The sequence below is a fragment of the Epinephelus fuscoguttatus genome, linkage group LG3 (genome assembly GCF_011397635.1).
Source record: "Epinephelus fuscoguttatus linkage group LG3, E.fuscoguttatus.final_Chr_v1".
Classification (NCBI taxonomy): domain Eukaryota; kingdom Metazoa; phylum Chordata; class Actinopteri; order Perciformes; family Serranidae; genus Epinephelus; species Epinephelus fuscoguttatus.
The window spans coordinates 41413888-41433879 of NC_064754.1; the positions used below are offsets into that span (position 1 = coordinate 41413888).

Sequence of the window (19992 nt, forward strand, 5' to 3'; positions counted from 1 at the left end):
AATATGTTTTTACAAAGGTGAGTGTAATTTATGAAATACATCACTATTATTATCACTATTATATATAACTGCCTACACAGTGATAAGTCACTGCTATATGCTGAAAAGTGAAGAGAAGAAAAGAGTGGGGCCGGTCTAGACAGGCATAACATCATGTTTGGAGTAGTTATTGACTTCATCAAATTCTTGTATAGATAGCTATGAAGGGTGTGACTGTAAGTATAAATAAGCTCGTGAAACTTTGTCTTTGTCTTTGGACTCTGTGACCTGTGTGTGTATTTTTGATACACTAGTAATAGTTGTTTGACTACAAGATCACTGTGTTCATTGGCATTTAAATACCTATTCTTACCTGCACTGCACAAGCTAATATTTCAGCTTGCGTACTTCATGGAGTGCTACACGAGACGCATTTTTTTTCACCTTCACTTTTTTCACATTTTTTTTTTCAAATCATCATGTCTGACCTGTCTGAGAGCCTTCGCCTTCACAAGACAGCCAAGAAGCACTACATATCTCTTGCCAAAGGTGCAGAGTGCCAAGTGACATATGTTTGGATTGATAATGCTGGAGAAAATCTACAATGTAAAACCAGGATTCTGAACACAGAACCAACAGGAATCAAAGGTAAAGTAGAGGAATGGACACTGACTGTCACTTTGTTGTTCCTGTAGGTACTTTTAGAGGGTTTGATGTAGCATTGTTGATCAATAATGTTCCCAATGTGCTGCTGTTTCATGTGACCATGTGTTGACTGTAAATCCTTGGCAGATATCCCAGAATGGACTGCTGCCTGGGCTATTGGGCATCACTATAATGAAGTCACTTTAGTCCCCGTCAGAATGTTTCGAGATCCGTTCACTCTTGACCCTGATAAACTGGTTCTGTGTGAAGTGCTCGACAGCAACCATGTGCCAAAAGGTATTACGTTACAGTACTGACTGAGAACTCAAAAGCAGCTAGTTTTTAAGATTTTTTGACATAATTTTAAACTTTTGTTTTACTTTTTCCACACAGAAAGTAATCAGCGTTCACAGTGTGCTAAAGTTATGGAGGAAGTTAGAGAATTTCAGCCCTGGTTCGGGATGGAACAGGAGTACACACTGTTTGGTTTGGATGGAAAGCCCTTTGGTTGGCCTCCCCAGGGATGTCCAAGAGGAGGTGTGATAAAGTTCCTCCTGAGAGCCCCCGCTTCACAGGGCACTTGAACACATGAGGACATGATTATGCTGCATACCGTTTTAATCTGGAGAAGCTCAAACAGCTAGCCACGTCCCCCTAAACCACACCTCAATTACTGTTCCAGACTTCAAACATGCATTACAAACTTTACTAAAAACTAAACATTATGCACAGTAGCATAACAACACTCCACATAGCTTTTACTTCACACTATCCACACAAATGACCCCTTAAAAGAATCCTTAGACGCTAAAGTAACATGCAGCACTGTGCAGCATGAAGTCGTGGCACTGATTGTCAAAGCAACACACAAAAAACAAACTCCCCTTTGCACATATACAACAACAGTTTGTGTCTTATCTTCGCTTATTTTGTGGTTCCTGGTTGCATAAATCTGCTAGAAATGCTAAAATTTAAAGGAACTGGGCTTCTTTTGATGGTCTAATGGTTCTATCTGCTGGTTTATCAGTGCTAATGTGCTCTGATAATCAGTCTCTTGTTGTGACCTTGCCATGACCTTTTTAAAGTGTCATTTCACCCAAACCCAAGGATTTCTATAAATGGGAACATGTATAGAGGTCGGAGTAATTGAGTTTTTGAAATAAAGCCAAAAACTGTTGTTGCTGTTTACTAACTTAACTACTTAAGGCAAATAAGGGGCACAAATGTACCTAAAAAGGCCAATTTAAAGAGCCTGCCTAAGATTTTCTCCACAAAATCTTCTCTGAATGTGCTCTGCTTCATTTATAAGCATCTGCCTATGCACAGGATCAGAACAGATGTTGTATGAATTTCAAGAGTTCTGGGCTGCTACTACATAATTTCAAAAAAATATTCACTCTAAAAGTTTCGTCAGGCGAGGATGAAATTTTTAATTTATCCTGTTTTATTTCTTCATTTGATCTTACCCAGTAGCATCTATACTGATGCTTACACCTCTCAGTTAAGCTACAAAGTGTTACCTGTAGTTCGAGACCAAGGTTATTTATACAGACCTTGTAGTTGCTGAGAAATATGCTTTTATTAAGGGTCTGTAATTTTCGAGCAGAGACCTGAGAAAGAGCATAACATACTGTATCTTGACAAATGTGCAATTTATTTTTATAGTTTAAAATCTATTATGTAATATTTTTATTAACAGTTCAAATTCTTAAATTTATTTTTAATTGTGACTGTTTTCTCATCAAATTTTGTTTTGTGTTGGTTTTATTGCCAGCGTATTGTGCTGTGGGCATTAACAAGGCGTAATGAAGAGACATTTGCATCTGTCACTGTAGAGCCTGTCTGTAAGCTGGTGTGAAGATCTGTGGCACCAATGCAGAAACACTAGCCTCCCAGGTAAGAACAGATCATCAGACAGGTTTTTGAAAAACCAAATTCATTAACTGTTTTACAGTTTGCAAATTTAGCCAAAAGAGCAGCGATAAACCCACTGCATGTCACATACAGTGACACACAGTGAAGCATTTAGCAGCTAAAGATTGAGCGATATTTCACTCAGTAATTGGTGGAGACCAAACCAGAGCAAAATAAAAGTGAATATTGGACTTACATTTGCCAAGAGGATGGAAACATGCAACTAAATACTTCAAAGTGTCGACTGGATGTCTCACTAGATTTGTTAACACATTAAACTTTATAAGATGATGTATGTCAAACATGTATGATTTTTAACTTGTTGCAGAGGTTGACCCCAAGTGGCCAAAAAAGACAAATGCAAATGCAGCTGTAGCAGCAGTTTCTAGCTTTATGTAGTATAGTTGTGACATCACAATTTCACAGAAGTCCTGACAGCTCATTTAAAGGCACAGTTTCTGCATATGGACTGTGTGCATTTCTCTGTGGATTGAGCAATTTGATACTTTTGGAATATTTATATAGCAGCTGTACCTCCTTTATATATATAAAAAGACATGGAAATCTAACTCTTCACAATATGGGAGCTCTAAACTGAATGATTAGATAAAACTTAAAAGGTAAATAAAATATGATTTGTGATGAGTTTATTCAGGTCTGACTAACTCCCAAACCAGCCTGGACCCCAATGAGGAATATCATGTCAATAATTATGTAATTATGAGATGACATAGTTTAATTCCTGTTTTCAGAGACCATATGAGATTTTCATCATCTGAATTTATCTTTACATTCATAGCTGACAGTAGTAGACAGACTAATCAAACTTTGTAGGTCAACAAAGACCCCAATTTAATCACGTCAGCTTCATATAATGCAGTACAACATAACTTTATTGGGTGTATGGCAGTCCAGGGGTTAAGATGTGCACTATATAACTGCAACATCCCTGGTTTGATTTTACAAGGGTCCTTCTTTTGCATGTAACTTCCCTCTCTCTGTCCCCGCCTGTCCTGTCTAAATCAACATGGTAAATCATCAAATACACACATTATTCAAGGTCACACTATCATTTACACACAACATTTATAAGAACATGCTTGTTTGGTTTGACACAAACCAGCTGACTTTCAGAGCACAAGAAACTGTGGTCGTAAATACTCAGATGTCTCCTCTGCTCTCTGTGATTGGTGTTTTGTCTTATAAGTGGGAGTTCCAGGTCGGCCCATGTGAGGGGATTGAAATGGGGGATCATCTCTGGATGGCCCGTTACATTCTGCACCGTGTCTGTGAAGACTTTGGGGTTGTTGCCTCCTTTGATGCTCAACCCATCGAGGGAAACACTGCTACATCAGGCTGTCACATCAATTTCAGCACCAAAGAGATGAGGAGTGAAGGGGGGCTTCAGTAAGTTTAGACCACTGAGTGACCCACTGCCAATATCCAAAATACACCTATCCTGTGCTCCTGTGCAAGTAGACATTTAAAAATATATGGATAAAAAACCATGTTCTCTATGAAATTACAGGTACATTGAAGAGGCAATCAAAAGGCTCAGCAAGCGTCACTCTCAGCACCTCCGTGTCTACGATCTGCACAATGGTGCTGACAACATGAGACGCCTCAGCAGTGAGAGCGCTACCTCCGATTTCCATTACTTCTCTACAGCTGTATCCTCTCGTGCTGTTAGTGTTCGCATCCCAGGTCATGTCAGTCAGATGGGCTGTGGGTACTTTGAGGACAGACGTCCTGCTGCCAACTGTGACCCCTACCTTGTGATGAGAGCCTTGGTTGAAACCTGTCTGCTAGAAACCCCAGAGGAAAATGATGATGATGTGGGGAAGATTATGGCTTCCTAAAAGGGGAGAAAGACACCACAAAGTGCACAAATGTATTGGCAACTTTGCATGTACTCATGTGCCTTTGTGAGTTTATAAAGAAATATGACACATTTGAAGTCTAAATGAAATGAGCTGAAAAAATAAAGAATAAGATCAATTATAAATTACTCTGACATCAGGCCACTTTTTTTACACTTTTGTTTGCACAACCAAGACTGGAAATACCACCGATGATCAGTAAAAAACAGCTGCTTTTTACAGCACTATCTCTGTTACAGAAACAATGATGGGTCACTAAAAACGAACTAAAGTTTGGAAGCTCATATATACTACGTCACTGTTGATATCCTCTAACGTACAGATGGAATTGGTTGTGGTTTGCAGAAACGTACAATGCCAATTCTTTCTTCTGGCACGTGGGCCGAAGCAAGCACAGTGCCATAATACATCTGCATTGCAAACAGAGACTGGCTCGAAGAATATTATGGACTCAGTAGCAATGAAGCAAACAGCGTATAGCCTCCAACAAAATCATACTGGACGAAATAAATTATGGCCACATGTAACTTTACACTATAATTAATAATGAGAAAGAGCTGCGGCGATGGAAACACACAAACATGCATGTTATTGTTTTTATTTTGTGTATGTGTTAAATGTTCACGTTTGCTTCTTCTGTCCTGTTGTGTCTTGTTTGGTGACGTATTGCCATAACTGCCCTTCCTTGGATGGTTGAACTGCTTTTAGAAATACAAATGTTACAGAGTTAGAAATACAAAGTACTGCATGGCAAGCAGTTTAGAATACAACAGGATTATCATAGGTCATATTACAGTAATATGTCCACAAATATAAATTCAGGGAATGGACTCAATGAAATAATAACCCATATTTTTTTAAAACGTAGATGAATAAGTTGAATATTTGTTATTCACAATCATTCCAGTGTACCAGGTGGCTGGGAGAGAGTCAGTGGAAGGGTAGTGATGCGTGATGGATGACATCCTTTGGGATGAGCCATCATTTGTGACTAAATAAGCCTGTTTAGCTCCACTCACACCCTGTGACATTTAAATTCAGTAAATCTTAGGTAAATATATGAACAGATGGATTTGCTGTCCTTGTTCTATCTTAGTGTTACTCCCAAGTGTTAGTTCTTAAATGTATTATCTGTTGTATTTGTTTAGTCTATCTTATTTTATATTATTTTCAGTACTTTTACTTTTGCCTGTTTGTAGGCCTTTGTAATCACATAGCTGAAAAAGGTGCTGTGTAAATAAACTTATTATTGTGATCTGATGCCGCCAGCATAAGCAGCTCAGTCCCAACAGGACCACTAATGGCACATATTGAGTGGAAAACTGGATAAATTGGACAACGAAAAGTAAAAGTAATTCTGAACTAAAGTAAATTAATATAATTTAAAATTGCCTGACATGTCAACCTTGTCTTTGCGCCGCGCGTCTCCGTTGTGTTGTCAGCAGTAAGTACAGTACCAGCTGGTGGTGCATGTGGTCCCCAGTAAATCTGCTCTGCGCTCGGAGCAGCAACACAGATCAGTCCGACTGGAGCAGGACGCGCGCTCTCCACTCAGAGCGACTCTTTTGCCTGACTACTTTTTCTCTGTTATTTGTACGAATGGATGTTTTTCTTGTCTTTTTTGTTTGACATATGGCCGAGCGCAGGATCAGGCAATGAATAACACAACCGGCTTGGTACCGGTAGCAGCTGGCAGTCGGGAGGAGTTACCGGCGCACCGAGCTTTAACGGGCTGCATCCTGGCGCTGCTTATCATTTGGACGCTTTTCGGCAACTTCACGGTGTGCGCAGCCGTTTGTCGCTTCCGGCACCTGCGCGCCAAAGTAACCAACATCTTCATCGTGTCCCTGGCTCTGTCAGACCTCCTGGTCGCCGTGCTGGTGATGCCGTGGAAAGCTGTGGCTGAGGTGGCTGGTTTCTGGCCGTTTGGAGGGTTCTGTAAGACCTGGCTGGCCTGCGACATCATGTGCTCCACGGCCTCCATCCTCAACCTGTGCGTCATTAGTGTGGACCGATACTGGGCCATCTCCAGCCCTTTTCTCTACGAGAGGAGTATGAACAGGAAGGTAGCGTCTGTTATGATCGGCGTGACTTGGACAGTGTCGGTGGTCATTTCCTTTGTACCCGTGCAGCTGAACTGGCACCGGGCGGAGATGGATGATCCGGCTGGGGAGGATTTGGCGCTTCACGATAAGAGTGTTGATGGGAGCTGTGACTCCAGCCTGAGCCGCACTTATGCCATCTCCTCGTCCCTCATCAGCTTCTACATCCCCGTGGCTATCATGATAGTCACATATACCCGTATCTACCGGATAGCCCAGATGCAGATCCGGATGATATCCTCCCTGGAGCGGGCGGCGGTGCACGCGCAGAGTTGCCGCTTGGACGCACCTGAACTATATCCTCACCTGTGCACGGAAATCGGTGCCAGCTCATATCAGTCTCAAATCGATCTTCATCCTGATTCTCAGCGCTCTAATCGGGAGCTCACAGTCTCCATCAGAAAAGAGACCAAAGTCCTCAAAACTCTGAGCATCATCATGGGTGTTTTTGTCTGCTGCTGGTTGCCGTTCTTTGTCCTGAACTGCGCTCTGCCCTTCTGTCCCGGACCAGGGGCACCGGGGGCCCAGCGGGGTCCTCACTGCGTCAGCGAGAAAACCTTCGATGTGTTCGTGTGGATCGGCTGGAGCAACTCATCCCTTAACCCGGTCATCTATGCGTTTAACGCGGACTTCAGAGACGCATTCCTGCGCCTGTTGCGCTGCCGCGGAGGAGGCTGCTGCGCCGCGGTGAGCGCAGTAGTGGAGACGGTGATGGCGAGCAACGAGGCCGGACACCTGCAGCAGGAGAGCCCGCTCAACGTGAGGCTGGCCGTCTCCTGTGCCATGACCACCAGGGGAAGCGAGGACAGTGGGAACACAACGGTGACTTTGTTTTGTCACGGTGGGACAAGCTCGGAGCTGGTGACGGACACTGAGGAAAGTAACGACAAAGACAGACTGACGCAGATACCTATATAAGTGACACTATTCATGATATGCCATGTGCGGGGACAGAGAGCAGGTAAACTATGCAGAGGAGGTGGATAATGATGTAGAAGGCCTACAGGGACAGGAAACAGCAAATGCAAAGTGAATTTACTCTCAAGGTCTTCAAAAATCTACATGAACATAAACAGCTACATGTGCAGACAAAAATACTCCACCTTAGAAGATCATATTAACACCCATTATCCATTACCATGCATGCAGTGGCGCCCCCAAGTTGGAGTCAGGTGATAGGATTGCTAGCAATGTCTTGAAAAACGAGGCAACCTGAGGCATCCATTGGTACCAACCATGTCGGCAAAGCTGGTCGGGAAAGGGGCTAAATAATGCACCAAATTTAGGCTGAGGTTTGTTCAGCTGGGAGCAACTGGCATGGCAGTTTTCACAGGGGGGCCCTTGAACTCTCACCTCAACATATCTGAATGAAAATGTGTTTATGGGTACCCATGAGTCTCCCCTACATTAGTGTAGGCTTTTTCCCAGGAAATATTTTGTTCATTTGTTTGTTCCTACACAAAAAATCCAACACTTTCTTATTCAGACCTCGTCACATATTGATGTTTTGTATCGGATTTTCCATATTGAGATACAATGTGCAAGGTACCCTGGGTGCGTTGGTTGGTGACATTCTTGGACGCTGTATCAACTTCAGCCTGATACATGCATTGTCTGTTTTCTAAATACACTTCCGTTTTCACAGGAAATGTACAGTTTGCATACAGTCCCTTTCAAAATAAACTCCTCACTATGTCGGTACAAATTGACTTTTTTTTTTCCTTCAACAACAAACGCACGTGGTTACATTTTGCAACACATACACATTGAGTTCAAGCAACAAAAGCATGTTGCACCGGCCTGGGTAAAAGTCCGTGGTTGTTGGACTCATCCACCAGTCCTCCCACCGACCCCACTTGGACTTCCGCTGCCTTTACTTTCGCTGTTGTCCCGCCACGTTTTCCCCTGACACTGCCGAGTGCCATTAAACTATAATGACGACTGGCCGCATATCATGCCATTGTTCATGTGTCTGATGCCTGTAGTCATTGCCCAAGTGCCGGATTTCGACGACTTCGGAGTGAGACCGGGTTGATAAATCACCGAACACATGTAAAGTTACATAACACATTAAAACAGGGTTGTTGTACAATTCAAAATGCACTGTACAGATATTAGACTATGCACATCAGGTTATCAGCAACATTAACTACAAAATAAGAAACCAAAGTATAGTATGCGATTCCTCAACTCTCATACTGACATAGTTTTCAACTAATCTAAATACTTGGACAGCATAATCAAATTCCTGAATTCAGTCATGGCTTTTGGTTTTGGTGTGCCACCCCAAGATTCTCAGTGGCTCCATCTCCCCACTGCTATAAAAAAAATCTGGGGGCACCACTGCATGCATATCAGAAACACATAATGTTATTTTCTTCTTTTTTAGGACAATATTTGCCTTCATGAGCACAGTAAATCTTTGGGGATAATTGAAGGTGTTTTTTATTTGTCTGTGGGCTATATACAGTATGACTCATTTTTGTACACATGGATGTTTACCCAACAAAGACTTTGTAGTCTTTGTAAAATTAATTATTAATTTTTTTGTGACCCTGCAGAATTCAGTGTGAGGACTACTTCTGCTTTTCCTTAGCAGGACAAATAAAGACAGGTCCAGATCTGCGTGGGTAGATAAAGTGAGGCCAGATTAAGATAGGAGAGGTGTTGACTTACAATATTTTTTCTGAAGTTAAGTAATTTCATATTTTTTTAATCCATGTGGCACTTATCTGTCAGTTTCTAAGAATCAGCCACAAATGCCAAATAGGATGGTAACAGTCTTAGAGGTAGGTGCAATCACCTCTTCCTCATTCATAGTTTTCTCAGTGTCAGTGTTAGATAAGAATGATGCTGTACATTGATGATAAAACACCTTAAAGTCACATTGCTGAGTTAATATTTCTGATTTCAAGATTATTTTCGGATGACATTAAACCCGAACAAGTGAAATATCTCAACCATATTACTGGGAAAACACAGACCATAAAGATTTACCTGTGAAGGTGGGTTTTGTCAGCTTCCATTCAAGACCTTTCCTCAGCAACAGTGAAGACAAAGTATTGAAGACTGAAGACAGCAGGACAGATAATTGTGGCATGGATTCAAATGTAGCTGATTCTGTGAACTCTACTCCAGCATAGCATAGCAAAAATGGATTTCAAGATTAGCAATGTTGTTAACACCGAAATCGTACCCTACCTATGTTATTTATTTAAAAATAGGAACATCAGACAATATTTTTTTGTGAGTGAAAATTTCTCATCCTCAACATTTAATTGTTATGGTTTCAGAATGATAAAGACAGTTAAAGAACATTTAGATACAAAACAGAGTGTAGGCTCTACAGGATAATTTTTTTCCTGGCAACTATCATGTTTTTCCCAAGTGGAGAGCATGCCCCAGGACCCCCTTATGTTTGGGCTGAGCCCTGAAAGTTTACAACGTCTGGCTCCGCCCCTGCTCTCCACAGCGAGACAGCTATCAGAGGTCAGGATTTCTCTGAATCTCTAGAAATGGGATTATGTAACTAACTCACATTAGCACCCGTCAGCTGTGCATCTTGTATGGATGCAGTGTGCACTCTGTTTCCCCCCTCTGTCCTCTGGAAAAAACAACCATGAATAATTTGTAAAGGTTGTTCCTGTGAAAGATGCCCTGGCCAGTGAGAACATAGAAGCTTTTACGGTGACAGCCCTGCTCTGCGATGAACTCTCTGCAGATTAACATCTGTTCATTTTTGTTTAATGAGACCTCCTTGTTAGTGTTAAATATGAACCTGCGTGTTATACCCTCAAGGAGCCACTACCCTTAATGGAGCCAACAAGAATAATGACTCTATCCTGAGCTGTAAATATTTTGGTGGTTGTGATTCCAGTATGGAAATATTCCTTTACGGAAATACTTTCTCTTCTTTTTCTGAGAGCTGGATGAGAAGATGAATACTACTGTTGTCTATGAGCTTTACAACAGCAAGAAAGGAAATAATTGTTTGACATTTCCCAAAATATCAAATTATTCCTTTACAGTACACCACACATTATGGATCATTGCAACAGCTGATGGACATTATTAATTTCCAGTTTCAGTGAAAATGCAGTTGTCACGTGTATCGTCTCTTTTAGGCACCAGTGATAACATGTTTGTGTTTATTCAGATTATGCAGTAGTGAGAAAACACAGAGATGCTACAGTATATTGTATAACTGTTTGCAGAAAGGAAGCATGTGCAGCCTTTTGGTTTTCACTGTGTAATGGGCTTGTAACCTACATAGGACTTCCATCAGCTGTAGGTAATGTAAGAATAGTCACCATACCAAAGAGGATTAATAAAACATAGGTCAAATACATTTTTAAAAATGTGTCTCCCATTTACAGCCGTTGCATGTAGGTTACTGAGTGAGAGAAGTCATTACAGGCCTGAATGAAGTGCAGTTCAGAGAAAAGTGTGCGGGGTCCTTTCTCTCAGGAATGATAAAGTGATTACATCTATTAATATTGACTGACTAATGGCTATCCTTGTTTCATTCTTCCTCTGTTTGGTTCACGTGTCAGCCAAAAAGGAGCTCACTTCATTAAGAGTGGTTGTGTTTGCCTGGGGAAACGTTTAATGGGCCACACCTGCCCACCTTCAGTGTGTGAAAGTTAAATGAGCCCCCGAGGCTGCAGGCAGGACAGAAAGACAGAGAGTGAGACAGGGAGTTTAATTCGAGCTGTTACTTAAAGTGTCATCCAGCAAAGGTACTGTAACTCCTGCTCTGAAGCCTCAGCATTCAGGGATTTTCAAGAGGAGTTTCTGAAAACCTTATCCCACTTTAACAAGACAATATTAGTGTAAGATGAGCGGAGATGCCTTGCTGAAGAACAAATTAAGTTTACTGTTAAATTAAAGCATATTTGTATATGAGTTTATCATGTGCAGTATTATGATGAATGAATCAACACACTGCTGGAGGAATATAGAGTAGCCACTTTTGTTGTGATGGCAAAAAAATGAAGGCCTATTAAAGGATTACTTACCAAAAAATCATCATTTGTAAATCAATTACTTAAAATTTTTGAAGAGAACTTTGTTTTTCTCACATGCCTTTGCAGTGAACGAAGAATCCAAAAGAGACAAACATTCTTGATGAATTGAAGTCATAGGGGTCCACGTTTAACAACATTCATTCATTCATTCATTCATTCATTCATTCATCTTCTAACTGCTTCATCCTCTTGAGGGTCGCGGGGGGGGCTGGAGCCTATCCCAGCTGACATCGGGCGAGAGGCAGGGTACACCCTGGACAGGTCGCCAGACTATCGCAGGGCTGACACATAGAGACAAACAACCATTCACGCTCACATTCACACCTACGGACAATTTAGAGTTACCAATTAACCTAATCACCTGTTTAACAACAGCAAAACTTAATTAAAACATTCATTTACAAGCTCTCTCACAACTAGTCCATATCCACTGAGTGCACAGTTGCCCACGTACAGTTTCACATGGTGTGTGTTTGGGATACAGGTCATAGGAAATTGCAGATTAAATAGTTAACTGAACCCACTGAGAAGAGCAATGTATTTAGACAGAGTTTTTGTGAATTTGATAGTACGATTGCTTTATTGAAAGTACAGTAGTACCATTGCCAGTAGTAGTAGAATGGTATCATTTGTCAAACAGAATCACACACTGACAGTTTCCGTGATTATGTACAGCATACCATACCATGAGTTAGTCATACCAAAAATTATTTTTTGGTATCATTTTTAAGCATTTTTTTGTTGTTATAGCGCCACCCAGTTGCCAATTAGAGTTAAATTTCTGCAGTCACCTTGAGGCGTCCTGTTCTACATATCTACCAAGTTTAGTAAAAATCGATATGGTGGTTGGAGTAGATAAGAAATTAGCTCTCTGTGTGGTCATATGCCTACAAAGTTGCGTGGTGATTGGTGAAACCCTTGAGATGTTATACACCTTTATGTGATGAGCCACGCCCTCCGCAATATTCATTGCCTTATAGAAGCTCAGTTTTAGTAAGTTTTCCAACTTTTGCCAAGAGGGCACTTTAGATATTGGTCCCTAGATTATGTTCACCGAGTTTCATGCAGATCGGTCAAACTTCCTAGGAAGAGATTGATTTTAAGTGTTTTTCAAAAAATTCAAAATGGCGGAAAATCTATATAACTGGAAGTTATGGGTTCTTGAGGCAAATTTGTTCCTCATGAGGAGAGGCATCTCTGCAAAGTTTCATGTCTCTACGACATACGGGGCATGAGATATGCCCATTCAAAGTTTGCAATTTCAATCGGTTGCTATAGCGCCCCCCTTTGGCCAATTGATGTAATATTGCTTCATTCGCATCCTCCCATGACCCTCTACCACTGTGCCAAATTTCACATGGATTGACCAAGTCAGTGAGGAGAAAAATGTGGAACAGACACACCTACACACACATAGACAGAGTTTTCGTGATTATATAGTAAGATGTGTACAGTATAATGCAATTCTTATCTATCCAGTTGTATTCTCAGTACTTCCCAAACTAACATATTCTCACCCTGACCTTGTCACATATGGACATTTGGTAATGGGTTTCCACGTCCAGACATGACGTTCAGTGTACCCTGGGTGCATTGGTTGTTGATGTTCTGGGATGCTGTGTCAATCTGTTACATGCACAATCTTCTTTCAAAATACACTTAACACACTGCGTCAGTATAACACTGCAAATTGACGTTTTTTTTTCCTTCAACAACTAACACACGTGGTTAGGTTTAGGAAAAAAGAAAAGTACAGGGTTTGGCTTTATAATCTTACCGGACACAAACACAGCTCTCCTGGGTGAAAGTCAGTGTATGTTGGACCCCTTTACCACCACTCCCACCCGCCCTACTCTGCCTTTCGCCACCGTAACTTTTATTCTTGTCCCGCCACGTTTTCCTGTGATGTCTCTGTGCACTGTTAAACTACAACGGCGACTGACTGTGTATTGTGCTGACCGCGTATTGTGCTAACTTTAAAGGACGTCGGTTTCTGATGCCACAAGTTGCTGCAAGTGCCGGATTTTGACAACTTCAGAATGAGACCGCCTTGCTCAAACACATTTCTGCATATGAGTAGTGTGTTTTAAATCATGATGTTTTATGAAAATGCATGCGTTTGGAATGTACTGAGCATACGACTTGATAAATGAGACTTGGATTGTACTGCATTAGCTGTGTGAGAGTTTGTAAACATGTTATCATATAGTTTAGCCCCTTTCACTTCAATTCATCAAAGAGTGACCTGAAATACAGTGGTCATTTAATGGGTGAAGTATTTCCTATTGGATTATCTAGGATTTTAAAGCCTTGGACTCTTTCATTGTGGGCTGATGGTTTTATTTTAGGATGTCATCTTAATATAAACACATAGATCATAATTCCCCTGTGACAAAAAATTCAATAGCCATTCAATACATGTGTTGAGAGTAGACTTGGCGGCATGTATTGGTCAGGAGAGGAACCCTGGAGGGCATCTTCCACCAGAAGTGACGACAACAGAACAATTTCTCCATGCTTAGAGTGTACCAGACAACCTATTTGAGACATTTAGTCCAAGAAGAACATAAGTCCTTTCGGCAAATACCCCAAAACAACATCTGTTTACTTTAAACCCTCTTGCGGCTGTAGGAAATTCTGACTTGTTGGACATCAGAGCCACAAAGTTCACAGAGGGAGGATGTTGAGGTTAGATGGGTCAACAAATGTCACAGACCGCTGTTTGTTTTATGTTACTTAGTGACATTGGTTTCTTGTAAACATGATCCCAGCTGTTCCCTGACCATGGTCATAACCATGACCTTTCCCAAACTCTAACTGAATTGTTTTTGCACCTAAATCTAACCAAAGCTGTCGTACTGCTGTTAGTGGTAACAGATCAGAAAGTGCTTATATGTGTGGTTCACATCAGGAGGAGGAGGTGGACATCAGGCAGCAATATATACCTGTAGCCCTGTTGTCATTTAATGCAGCAAACTTCTGACAGAACAAGCCAATCATTTATGCAGAAGGCAAAGATTTTATTCAGTCTAAACCACAAAATACATTTACTTTAACAAAACGTGTTTTCTCATCTGATGTAAACCACAATTGTGGTTAAGCTTTGGTTACGTTTGGTTTAGTGCTTCAATGGGCTTGATTAGCATTAGACAAAGGTCATGTTTTAGGCTAAAATAACTATGTTTAGGTCAGGGGAAAAAATGATCATGATTAAAAATAGGAACCAATTGTTGAGGATGGAAAAGGAATAGCAGTCTACCATGTGAAGTCCAATACTTTGTCTACCCACCCACTCATTTATAACTCAGTCACACAACTTCCTTATCATATTTTTAGGGCATTTTCACAAATGATGTTGTTTTTTGGGGGGATGGAGGACAGCCTCACAGAAGACCAGTCACAGGAACTAAATTCCATTTAAGCCAACGTGAAAGTGACAAAAGCTGCAGTTCCTTGAATGGCCACTTGAGGCTGAGTCCAAAAGCAATGCAGTCCCCATAGACCCCCATGTTAAAATGCCCAGTGTTACAGCAGAAATAAACATGTTTACAACCTGTTACAAAAGTGGTTTTGATCTCTATAGCTAATTTTCCCCGTTCATGACAACTGTAAAGAGGTGCAGAAGCAATGGTATGAAACATAACTATAAATGTGCAAATGCTAACCAAGCTAGCAGCTAGCCATAGGGTTATTGCCCCCCTGTCATCCAAATACAGTTACTTCTGGCTCCAAAAATCCAATATGGCGACAGCCAAAATGCAAAACTCAAGGCCTCAAAACAGGAGCTCACAAACCAGTGAGTGATATCATAGTGGCAGCATCCATTATTTCATTCATTCTACAGTGTTTACATCGGTAACTAGCTATGACCCCTTGTCACAGGTTAAAGTTCAACGAGCTGCAGTGGGTCAACCAAAGACTTTGAACTGAAGCAGTAAAAGCAACAAATATTAGACAAAAGGAAAAAATGAGAATAAAGTCCTACAAATTAACTATGTTGTTGTTTTTAATCATATTTCTGCTCCTGTCCTCCTGATTATCTTGTGACTCCTCAAGTTAATCTTGCAACTTCTCAGGGCATTTATTGTTTTTGACTTGTAACACCTAAAAAAATATTTAGATTACTGTATGCCTTGTCTTTTGTGCAGCATTGGGCTATTTTTTCTTCCTGTCTGTATGAGGATCACCTCATAATCCTGTGATTTCTGTTGTGGATGTATTTGTGGTTGAAAGCTGCTGCTTTAGCAAACAAGTTTCTGTGCATGAATGGAGATTCATCTTACTGAATGTATCAACTTGTCCTCATATCAGTATCAGTGTTGGGAAGATTACTTCTGAAATGTAATGTCACAATGTACTAAGTAATGTAACTATTTTAATTTCTGTTTTATTACATTTGATTACTTTTCTAACAAATGTTTTAAACTAGGCAATAAAGCTGAAAAATATCCAGACATAGGCTATGCTAAGAGAAGGCATTCCTGCACCATGAAAAGATGCAAAGCGACAGAATAATTGTTAAATTATATATATACATATACACTTTTTACTGAAAAGAATATATTCAGATGTAACCCCTTTGCAACCACCAACATTTTAATTAGTAACTGTAATTGAATTCAATATTTCTTTCAGTAATTACAATTAATTTTTTTTGTAATTTAATTACATATAACTAGTAACATGTAACTAATTACTCCACAGCACAATTTATACATTTACAAAGCACAACATTTTTTTCTCCTTCTTATTCAGTAATTGTAAGATTTTAAAAAGCACTGAACTATTTTTACAATTTGACTGACCAAATCTAAAAATGTTTTCCATATCCTTGCAAACATCTTATTGAATTATTGAATGAAAAATGTGCATTTATATGTTACAGATATCAACTGATGGATTTGCTTTGACACCCCATGTCTTTTCTCTTCTGATCCAGTTTGTGTCCTTTGGTCCAAAAGACCTTTAAATCCCCTGTGGTCTCTTTGTAGACATGGGATCAGGTCGATGCATTGTTTCCTGCAGTAATCCAGTAATGCTGGTCTGTGCATTATTACTGATATATGAAGAACACATTCAGTCCGATTTAGTCCCACACAACACTTATATAAATTATCCTTTTTTATCCTTTGTGTTAAAGAAAGCTCAGAGCAAATCTGAGAAGTAAACACTGTGTAGGCTATGTGTGTGTTTTATTTATGAGTGTGTGTGTTCAAGTCAATGAATCTGACTGTTTCCGGCAGAAAAGTGAATTAGGTCAGATAAGATTAGCAAACCAGTCAACACTGAGAAAGAAAAAAGGAAAGGCAGAAGGGAGAGAAAGTGTGTCTGTGTGTGTGTGTGTGTGTGTGTGTGAGAGAGAGAGAGAGAGAGAGAGAGAGAGAGAGAGAGAGAACTATAAACTATATTTAAAAGAGGACAGGGGAAACATGAGGATTTAAGCGAGAAACATGGAGATTTTTAGGGTCAGGGGAAATGCAGGTTCATATTGGGTTTACAGGGAAACAAATTAACTACTTCATCCATTGAATGGACATTGATAGCTGTTGCTCTCAGTAACTGAAAATGTGCCATTTTAAAATGGGACTTTAGCCTAGACACTAAGCAGCCCAGCTTCCACTTTACCAATTCAGTGAATGGTAATTTAACTTTAATCTAAGAGGACACAGTGAAACTTGACAGATGACAACACTTTTCACCTTTAAATATTAATCTATATCATTTATATATCACCATACTTAATTAATGATATTAATAGTTAATTATTGTGTTTCTTTAATCTCAAAAACCTGGGTCTTTTTTCTGATAGTCATTTTAGATTATATCAAGTTAATATTTAAGTTATCAAGTTGATCCTATTTTTCATGTACAAAGTCTGCATCTACAGAGGTTACTAGTTATTGTACATCATCAACAACCACATGTATTAGATTTTAAATGAAGCCTGCAACATCAAAACCATTCAAGTACATACATGTTGTGACATACAATAAAGACATGACTTTACATAAACATTTTGATTTAGCCTCATTTCTACATGGGACAAGGTTAAGACAAAAAGGAAGAAAAAAAGAAAAAAAATCTTAAGATTTACAAATAGTTCTAAAGAGTTTAAATTAAGGAAACTGGAGAGATTGAAAGCACACGGTAAAGGGCAATAAGAAGCCACAATTATTTATCAAAAGTCTTTATTAATAAGAAGGTAATAGTTCCAGCAGACAGCCACATGTGGTCGGTGTAGCACAACACAGCTGGCTGCCGGTTTTCATTCCTGCTGCTGCGTGAAGCAGTTGAATTATTAGTGAACGCCTCTCACAGTGTCCGTCTAACCTCTAAAAATAGATCGGAGAGGGACACACACAGAGAAAAAGAGGAGTCATAGTTTGTGTCTTACTGGTCATAAACAGATCCTGAGACATTTGAGAGGAACACAAAATTCCAGTGGCAGGGATCACTCATTTCTATCAAAGGGTTTGAGTTCAATGAAATAAATACAAAAGGCTCTATTGTGAAAGAACACTTTGTCAGAAATAAAAATCACATTAAGTGTAAAACTGCATCATAAAGAATGTGTTATCGATAAAACAGTCAAAGAGTGCAAGATTTATCTTCAGCTGTACTATTTTAGGAGAGCATCTTGTTAAACCTGGCAACATAAAAAAAAAAGTCCAGCCACTACAGTTGATGATTAACAATTACTGGCTGTCAGGCCAGCTCAAACTGTAAACTTTGTTCACACATAGGGTGACCATATTTTGATTACCAAAAAAGAGGACACTCGGCCGGCCACGACAAAGCCTACTTAAAAGATACTCGCAGTTTACTCAAAGATGCCTTATAATTTTAATACATTTAAAATGTATATGTATGGATAGAAAATTCAGTTATATTACAAAATAATATCTCTCAAAGACAGAAATTCAGGTAGGCCCCAATAGGGGACACATACACACACTGGAGTGTGGTGATCTGAGCCCGACGGTACCCGACGGGTCGGCTGGGTTTGGTCCAAAATGTAGCTATAAATTGTATTTGGGCTTGGGTTGGATTCGGTCAGCTTTCAGTGAAAATGTAGTGTAAAAATAAATAAAATCCTATTGTCTATTCTGTTTATTGCTTGGGCACTGTTATTTACGTGACAACACCTGAACATAACACAGACAGACACACATTGGCTGTTTGTTTCTACCTCTCTCCTCGCTGGAAGTCTCGGACCTCCAGCCGCCCGCCTCCGCATTGATTAAACGCTGAAAATAAAATAAAAGAGGGAGACAGGTTTTTCCTATTTTATCTTATTTTGTTTTATTTCTCCCTCTCCTCTCGCTAGAAGCGTCGGACCTCCCGCCTCCCGCTCCCGTCTCAAACACAGAGGTCTCCCTCTCTGGAGCACCCACAGCGCACGCCCGGCCTGTTAAATAGCCTGTAACCACTGTGTGACACAAACTCAGTGCTTTGGTCATTAAATAATGTCGGGCTCGGTTCGGGCTGGGACAGAAATATGCTGCCCGTGCCACACTCTAACACACACACACACACACACACACACACACACACACACACGGAAAGCTGGATATTATCATCAGTTTATAAAAACCCCCTGGACGCCCCGGACAGGACGTGAAAAGTGGACATGTCCGGGCAAAAGAGGACGTTTGGTCAGCCTATTCACACAGGTATCACACTTGTAAAAGTCAATAAAAAAAAGATCCTGTTCCAACTACAAAGTCAAGGTCTGTCAGCCTAGGACATAATATACACCATAGGGCAACAATTAGAGCTGTGCATGAGCAAGAATCTGGTGATATGATATGATTCACGATACAGGGCTTATAATTCAATCTTTTGCAATACTCGGCGAGCTAGCGCACCCCATGGTATTTTAAGCAAACTGATATTTTGTGATTTTTATGCCTCCGTGCCAGCAATAGCTGTGACTACCATTGGTGGTCAATGGTCAACGTCAAGGTCATTGTGACCTCACAAAAGATGTTTTTGGTCATAGCTAAAGAATTCATATATAATTATGACAAATTTCACAATGTCTAACAGGATAAAATGATGAGGTGATGACATTGTATATCCAAAACAGCAAAGGTCAACTTCACTGTGACATCAAAATATTCTGCAAAAACACTTTTCTGGCCATTACTCAAAGTCATATGGCAAGAACAGAGGGGGAAACATTCGGTCAGATACTGAATTGGTGACACTAATCTTGGGTGTCCACCAGTGGTGTAGATATAGACAGTGCAAGCACTGCAGTTGCACTGGGGCCCATGAGGTGGGGGGCCCATAAAGAGTGTGGGCCCTCCAAAAATGTGTTGGGTGGAGAATGGACCCTTCTGAGTGACTGCCACCTTGAAAATACTACATACTACCCCTTGGGAAAATCATTCAGAAGTATGATGTCAACTTTCATCTGTATGCAGATGACACCCAACTGTA

At 40.3% G+C, this 19992-nt stretch overlaps 1 protein-coding gene and 1 pseudogene across 1 annotated transcript; both read left to right on the forward strand.

Moving 5' to 3' along the window:
* Window positions 1-458: 458 nt before the first annotated feature.
* On the forward strand, window positions 459-4401 carry LOC125886471 (glutamine synthetase-like; annotated as a pseudogene).
* A 1439-nt stretch (window positions 4402-5840) lies between these two features.
* Window positions 5841-8694, forward strand: LOC125886463 (D(1) dopamine receptor-like). The gene has a single exon (XM_049572705.1). It carries the CDS (start codon window positions 6074-6076, stop codon window positions 7436-7438), a length of 1365 nt encoding a protein of 454 aa, XP_049428662.1. The 5' UTR covers window positions 5841-6073; the 3' UTR covers window positions 7439-8694.
* Window positions 8695-19992: the final 11298 nt, after the last annotated feature.